The sequence below is a fragment of the Microcaecilia unicolor genome, chromosome 6 (assembly GCF_901765095.1).
Source record: "Microcaecilia unicolor chromosome 6, aMicUni1.1, whole genome shotgun sequence".
Lineage (NCBI taxonomy): Eukaryota > Metazoa > Chordata > Amphibia > Gymnophiona > Siphonopidae > Microcaecilia > Microcaecilia unicolor.
The window spans coordinates 26,246,085-26,254,343 of NC_044036.1; the positions used below are offsets into that span (position 1 = coordinate 26,246,085).

General features: G+C 40.6%; 1 protein-coding gene across 3 annotated transcripts in view; it reads left to right on the forward strand.

Moving 5' to 3' along the window:
* BTF3L4 (basic transcription factor 3 like 4) overlaps positions 1-5,602 on the forward strand; it is a 41,870-nt gene extending 36,268 nt beyond the window's left edge. For 2 of the 3 annotated variants that reach the window (XM_030205507.1, XM_030205508.1), the window contains exon 6: positions 2,538-2,971. In XM_030205507.1, coding sequence (XP_030061367.1) covers positions 2,538-2,584 — 47 coding nt within the window. In that variant the 3' untranslated portion in view covers positions 2,585-2,971. Of the gene's footprint in view, positions 1-2,537; positions 2,972-5,493 lie in introns of those variants that run through there. The other variant, XR_003942404.1, reaches the window with a different exon arrangement.
* The last annotated feature ends 2,657 nt before the right edge of the window (positions 5,603-8,259 follow it).

Here is an 8,259-nt window from a genome sequence, read left to right on the forward strand (position 1 = left end):
GCTGGTGCAGACCCTTAGTACTCAGACCATTCTATAGTGCATTGCAGTAATCCAATCTTGATGTTATCATGGCATGCACAACTGGGATAAGATTTTCCTTCTCAATGTAAGGAGAGAAGCAGTGTAGCTGTCGCAAATAGTAGAAGCAGTTCTTGAAGGTTGCTTGGATTTGGGGAATCAGAGTAAGTGTTGAATCTAACTGTATTCCAAGGTTCCTGACTTGTGATTTGAGGGGGAGTTCGTACTTCCCAAAAGGGATTTTGATGTTAGGTATGTATCCACGTGGGTTAAGGACCCAGAGAAGCTTGGTTTTACTTGGGTTCATTCAAAGATGTTGTGTTTAGCCCATTCTTGAATTTGTTAGGTAATCAGTTTATTCAAGGCTGTAGGTGAGTCAGGTCCAGTGGGTATGAGTATCTGCACATCATCCGCATAGACGTAGAACTAAGTGTCCATTGACCGAATCAGCTCAGCTAGTGGCTTCAGGTAGATATTGAACAGAATAGGTGACAATATTGATCCTTATGGTACCCCGCAGGTCAGTGTCGATGGTGGTGATGAGTTGTTGCCAGACATTATGGATTGTTGCCTGTCTGATAGATAGGATCTGAAGCAGGCAAGTACTGTTCTATTGATACTTGTTTCTTTCAGTCATGCTAGCATGATCCACAGTGTCAAAAGCTGCTGAGAAGTCAAGCAGTACTAACATAGAGGCGAATCCCTTGTCTCAGTTTCTGTGAAGTTCATCTAGTAGGGATATGAGGACCGTTTCACCCCCATGCTTGTTTTTGCCCCCTTACACGTCGACCAATCCATCGTCCTCCCTACTTTCATTTCTGTTCCCTACCCTGGTACATCAGAACTCCATTCTCATGATTGCAAAAGAGCAGTACTCTTATTGTCTCATGCCACAAAGGACTTGCACAAAAGTTCACAACTGTTTGTTATGCAGAACTCGAAACAACCCAGAAAGGCAACATCAAAGGGGGCACTGTTCTCCTCCTGGGTCTCTGATTGCATAGTGTTCTGCTATTACGAGACCAGCATTCAAACTTCGGTCAAGATTGAACATCACTGCCTTAGAGCAACAACAGTAACTATCACAAACCTCACGGCCATTCATGAGGATATTTACAGGGCTGTGACATGATCTTAAGTCCAGGCATATACCAAGCATAAGATACAGCCTTCAGTGCTATACAACCTTGCGTTTTTGCCGGGGGGGGGGGGGGGGCAGGAATTCAACCATTCATTCTTCATCTCTGAGTCACCTACAATCAGCAATACAGTTCTACAAATGCTCAGCTTTCTAATTGCTATTCAGTGTGTCTGCATCTCCCCTGCTTATCTGTGGAGAAAGCGGAGTTTAATCGTAACATCTGAACTTCATAGAGAAGGGGAAGGAATCCTACCTAGTGTGGGAATACCTGCACATGCTCAGGGGAAGCGGGGTTCATTAGAAAAATGTCACCATTCAGTGTGGCTGCATTCCTCTGCTGTCTACAGAGAACCCCTATTAAAGGTAGGCAATTTTGCTAAGTCTCCATAGGAATGAAAAGTTGTAGTAGGCCATGTCTGTACTGGTTAGAGGGAGAATTAACAACAACAAAAAATGTCCCTATTTCTGCTGGTGTGGGCCTGTTCTACTTTCTGGAGAAAGGAGTTTCCACAGTGGAATTATTATTTGAACAGTTATTCAGATTCTGTTTGCCTTTCCTTTTTCCACTCACGTTTGTTTAGATCTTTTTCCTTGTTTTGGTATTTTTCTTTTACTGATGGGCTGAGTTTAATTCTGTTGAAACCTGTTTCTCTAGATGAGGCCCTGGAAGTGGAGGAGTAGCCTAGTGGTTAGTGCAGCAGACTTCGATACTGGGAATCTGCGTTCAATTCCCACTGAAGCCTCTTGTGACTCTAGGCAAGTCACTTTGCCCCAAGTACAAAATAAGTACCCGTATATAGTATGTAAACCACTTTGATTGTAACCATCCCCTTTCCCACCATGGAATTGCCTGACATTTGGTAGGCACTGGTGCTGCAGTTCCAGCACTGCCAAATTTGAGCCAGATCCGTGCACAAGAAGGCTTCCTGATAATCGTTAAAGGAAAACAGTGCAACACAACATGTGAAATGTGCCTACCTGTTGCTGTTCTAGTGTACTCCATTAGAGTAAAGGGCTTGCTGCTTTGAGAACACAGTTGGATCATTAACACTGAATGATAAAAATTTGCCCATCATTTTGTACATTTTTGTTGCACTTTCCAGTCTCATACAGTTCAGGTAGCATATTAACCCATGTGTAAAATCTCCCACAGTTAAAAATCAATATAGCAATCTTCCATGATTACACACTGCAGTAGAGTTTTTAACTCTTTATATGCCTGTTTTCCTTGTGGTGTCTGATAAACAGCAGTACAGTGATATGAAAAGATGGTGAAATGGGGACCTTTAGTGGTGATTTAACTGTCAACTGAATTTTCAATTATAATACATAGTTGAGAAATGTACTTTGTATTAATCTCTCTGATTTTGTTTTTCAGATCTTGTAGAAAACTTTGATGAGGCATCGAAGAATGAAGCTAACTAATCACTAACTGTACTTGGAAGCTGGCATGGACTTGATTTTTAAGAAATCAACTGTGTGGTTCCAAAGTTTTACAGATGCAGAACATTACGTGTTAATAGTTCAGTAATATAAATATTTTGTATTTTAATGATGCTGTGTTCAGCATTTTTCTGTCAGTTAATTTTGCATTTTGCACCTGCTCCCAGAAGCCTACTCGTTGGTCAGAGAGATCTGCTGGCACTGCTTGAGTTTTGAATACAGTGGGGAGAGCTGCTTAGATAAGTTAGGTCCTTTTTAACCTTTTTTTTTTTTTTTATACCCTTCCTCATTCCCTTCAAAACACATGTATTATAAATTTTTTTGTCACCAAATCATATATAAAAATCAGTGATGGCAGCAAAGGTGAAACTGTTTCATTTTGTTGTAGGCTTGGCCAAATTTTCATAACCTTTCTGTTATGGCACTGAAGACTGCTTTAATTTGCCCTGTAAAGCGAAGGGGTGAACTTGAGCCACACCCTCAGATTCTTTCTCTTATAAATCCTGAGGATCACAGTGTATTTTATATCAAGGTTGAATTCTTTACACATTTCCTCAACTTTTTAAATCTTTACTGAGTTTTTTTTTTTTTTTTTTTTTGGGGGTGGGGGTGGGGGCGGGCGGCATGAGTGTTTTGTTATGGCCAATGTTCATCTTCCTTCCTATTTCGGAGGGGAAAGTGTTTCAGCAGTGGTGAAAAATACTGCCTGCCTTATCCATCCAGACCATCCAGGCATGAGGTTTGTTTCTAGCAGCCTACTCTTAAAACTTAGGGTGCCCTGAGAAAGGCAAGGACAAATCAAACTCGGGTATACGTATAAAGTATCACATACCATGTAAAATGAGTTTATCTTGTTGGGCAGACAGGATGGACCGTACAGGTCTTATCTGCCATCATTTACTATGTTACTATGTAAGTGATAAAACAGCCACTGAAACTGATCTGTATTTGGGTGAGATCTTTTGGTACATTGCTTTGCATATTCTCTTTAAGCACATCCTACACTGGGGATAATTTAAAGTTTTATTTTTTGTTCCTTTTCTGCTGGCTGCAGTACCTTGAAATATTATTTAAGGTATGTTAATAGAGCAGTGATGACTCAAAACTGTTTTCTGGTATGAGATCCCAAGTGTTGGTAGTTGGCTTTCCATAATATTACAGTGGCAGTGGCTGAGAGAACGTAGAACATAATACATTGTACCCCTTATTTTTCAATTTAAACTTTGTAAAGAGAAAGTGATGTAGTCTTGATTTCACCACAGTTGGCATTGATAAAACTAGAAAGCACACACCACTTATACAGTAGCAGTTTTCCCCAATAGGTGTGTAGTAATGCCTGCTTTTTCTTCATTTTTATTTAATCCAATTAAAACTAAGATTACCAACTGATTTGAATTAGTCAGGCTTGGTTATGCTAGAGCATACACCTGACTGGTTTAATTTGTTTTCTAAGTCTTAGAATCTAAGACCATTACTAAGTTTACTTTGGGGAAGTCAATATAGCAAAGTTATGTTGTTTTTTAAGTGTAAATACATATGATAACCACAATTCAAAATGGGAATTCCCAACCAGATGTGTCAAATCACAGTACAAATGCTGAAACAATGGTCCTGTTCTTCATGTGCCATAAGTTTCTCATTCACTTGAGAGAGAGGACCTCACTTTCCACTGCAAGCACTGCAAGTTTATGCTTTAACAATATGGATTATTATAATTGGCCTCAAAAAAAATATTTTTTGCTATTTTAACATTGTTTTAATTATGAGCATCAGTGTTCTAGTGCTTTAGTGCTCAATCTGTTTATCAATTTCTTTCTTTCTTTTTAAATTATTGCCTTATCTTGGTTTAAATCTCTGCCCACCAGAGCCCTTAGTTTCACCTTACTAGCTTGTTCAGAGGCATGCCTTTTCCAATTCACATTACAAAAAGATTTCTCAAAGCAGTTTACAATGCTGTTTTTAGACCAGAGCACATATCAGATTGAGCAGTGAAGCATATGATGTATACATTTGCAGAGGAAGCAGGTCTTTTTCCTTGAGGGTTTTTTTTTTTTTTTGCAAGCATTCTCAAGTGCATGAGAAACTTATGGTACATAAAGAAGAGGGCCATTGTTTCAGAAGTTGCATTGTGATTTGAACTGTAAATAAAGGAACAAAAAATTGATGGCTACAATTGTTTTTGGTGATTGAGAATTTTAGGGGGCCCTTTTACAGATTGGTGGTAAGCCCAACACGGGCTTACCGCTCGCTCTTCCGGGACTAACGTGGCCCAGCCCACCCCCAAGTGTGTTGCCATTTCTGGGGGGAGGGGGGAGAAGAAAACCCCCGAAATTGGCTTGTGCGGCGCTAACCCAGTGGTAATCGGGCATCGCTGCACACACCGCCGGAGCTCTTATAGCCACCTTAGTGGGTGGCGGTAAGGGCTTCCCGTTGCATGGCTGTGCGGTAAGAGTTCTCACCGCATGACCTGTTTTTTTTTTTTTTTTAGCTTTTACCGGCTGTGGAAGAAATGGCCCTGGTGAGTGGGGAAAACGGACCCCGCTGCTAGCACAGGGCCCTTTTTCCCCGCAGCTTAGTAAAAGGACCCCTTAGTGAGAACATGCAATTCTTCTATCTCCAGCCTTCCTAAGGTGATCTAATTCTGTGGCTCTAGCTCCCTGTGGTGCTTGAAAGTCAGGTCTCCTAATGCATGCATAAGTCTTAGGTTATTTCTAATATACTTCCAATTACTTTATAACAATTCACTACCACATATTTCTGTGACTGTGCTGAAGATGGCACAGTAATTACCTGGCATTGAGGATCTTATGGATAGGGGGGGGGGGGGGGGGAAGGCTTTTTTTTTTTGTTTGTTTTTAAGTTAATCCTAAGCACATAGTTCTTGTCTACAGCCCCAGCATGTGCCAGTACCAGGGATTCTTTTGTAGTGGCAGCAACAAGAAATTGACCTTCAGAACTCTACAGTCTATGAATAAAAAACATACTTTTTCACTGTTTTGAGTGCTCGTGGTTTGTTTGTTTTTTTTTGAATTTGAAAGTTGATGGAATTTTTAAGAGCAGACATTGGAAAGAAATTCCTTGGTATATTGTGTGAATATACCATGTACCTTATGCAGAAAGTGAAATCGGGGCCCCTAGTTCCTGCCACTTCCACAGGAGTGCAGGAGCTGGGTTGAGCAGAACCATGGGCTGGTACGTTACCCCCTTATTTGAAAATTTAAAAGTAGCGGCACTGTATCCTTGGATAACTTCACCTACATATGGGCCATGGTGTTACTGTTTTAAATAGAAAATGCAAACATTTAGGCTTCAGGGATAGAAGAGGGTAGCCTGAGAAGCCATTACTGCTGATAAGGAGGAAGGGATCGGTGGTGATGATGAAAGCAAATGGGAAGGGTGGTAGAGGATGCGGGCTGAGGTGGAAAGTGTGTGTGTATGAGTGGATAAATATGAAGGAGAGGACTGAGGGTGAAAAGGAGGAAGAGGTGTGTGTGTGTGTGTCTGTCTGTCTGTCTCACTCCCTCATTGCATTCCTCCTCCTTGCTAACCAGTCCAGAACCAGTGGACCTACCAAACAGATGGAGACCAATTGCTTCCAAGCTCTACCCTATAAAGGGCATAGGGAAATCTAAGCTCGCCAGTTTTTCTCTGTTTCCAGCAGATGGTGATGGACATACTGTGCAGCTGGTCTAGTTAGGTATGGCTAGCTCCTAGGGCAGTTGGAAAAATGGTGACCATTTCAGCAGAGAACAGTAGCAAGCTGGGGGGGGGGGGGGTTCCCCCCTACACCTCCTTAACTATTCAGCAAAGTGACTGTTTCCTGTGCTCCTTTCCTCCTCCATTTAAAAAATTAAGAAGAAAAGAGGACAGTAGCTGCTGAACTTCTGCCATGGGGGAAGGTAGTGTTTATACTCTGGTGGCTTAAGGGAGCTTGAATAGGTACTATGGAACAGAAGTGCTAGATCATTGTGGCAGGGGTACAGTGAGGTTTTCCAGAACTGGATTTTTTTTTTAATGTAAATGTTTTATTAAACGTATTAGAGGAATAACAAAAGCCAACGAGGCCAACTTGTGCATCACACCATACAGCAGAATGCAAAGGCAATGGGGAAAACCCCAAGCAAAGTATAAACCTCATAAATGTTTGAAGCATATCAAAGACCCCAACACCCCATCCCCAGAACTGTTTGGATTTTTCTGGGTACAGGCAATTTTTTTTCTTCCAGCATGGAACACGTGGAGGCCCTAGTGGAGTGCACCAAGCATTCTCACTACAGCAACCTTCATGGAATCTAAATGCAATGTGGTTCTTGCCACACTGGAACCACAGGAGGAGCCCTGTAGGGGGATGAGCAGAAGATTATGAGCACACCAAAGATTTGGAAGGGACTTCTGGGAGATGCATTTTTTTTCTGCCCAGTGTCCACAAAATATGGCAGGAGAATGGCCATTTTATCTGCTGTTTCAAATATTTCTCAACCTACCCCTAGTTCTGCTCCTGTCATGCAAGTGCAACTTTAAAGGGATTTGGTGCCTTTGGCAGGAGTGTCAAGTTCAGCAGTGTCTTTGGAGGCCTTGGTAACGAGGGATTGTTTTTCACTGGAGTTTGTTTTAGTTTTGCATAAGGCCTATTGAAAAGGGCATAGGTAAGAACATAAGAATAGCCATACTGGGTCCATCTAGCCCAGTATCTTGTTTCAAACAGTGGTCAATCCAGGTCATAAGTACCTAGCAGAAACCCAATTAGTAGCAACTTTTCCAGGAACTTAGCTAAACCTTTTTTTAAACCAAGGTACACTACTATTACCGCATTCTCCAGCAACAAGTTCCAGATTAAACATGAATTCGGTTGAAACTTGAGAGCATTTAAAATATTTTTTTCCTGTGCCTAGATCAAAAGAGAAAAATGGTTGATGGGCACTTGCTCCTTTTGTTTTGTGGAATGCAATGGTATATTATAAAAATGCTCTTAATATTGTTTATTACTACTTATTGAAAAGAGATATTGAATAATGAGGGCAGAGCTACCTTCATGCAGAAGTCCAGTCTCAGTCTAAATTTGGCAGCATTTTCCAGTTCTGTGGTATATATTTATTGAAATCTGGTTGTAAAAGGCATTTTTTTTTGGGGGGGGGGGGGGGGGAATTATTGTCTCCTGGCTGTATGTTTGTATATAGATTACACCCTGGAATAATGATGGCTAAGGGAAAGCAGCAGTAGAACAGTTGGAGATGAATTACATTTATGTTTTCCCAAATGGTGATGCATAGCTTGATGGGATCATTTCGTAGCTTCTTGTTTAAAATTAACCAAAGAGGAACAAATCTATTATTCTGTTTCTCTGTATTTCCCAGTTTTGACACAGTATAAGTCATCACAATGACAAAATATAAGAAAACCAATGGACTACATTAGGGGCTTATAGCCCTTTTAGGTATGTTTAAACAAAGGAGAGCTGCATGAAAGAATTTTTTTTCCAAATGTTTTTATTGAATTTTGTAAAGAAAAAAAAAAGTTCAGTACATCAGTAATAATAAAGAACTATAACAAAATGTATCACATGAGTTTTCCATATGTGTCTTATCAAAATAATGCAGTTCACAGTAATATCCCTTAGTTTGAATGTGAATTAGTCATATGACAAATACAATTTTTCC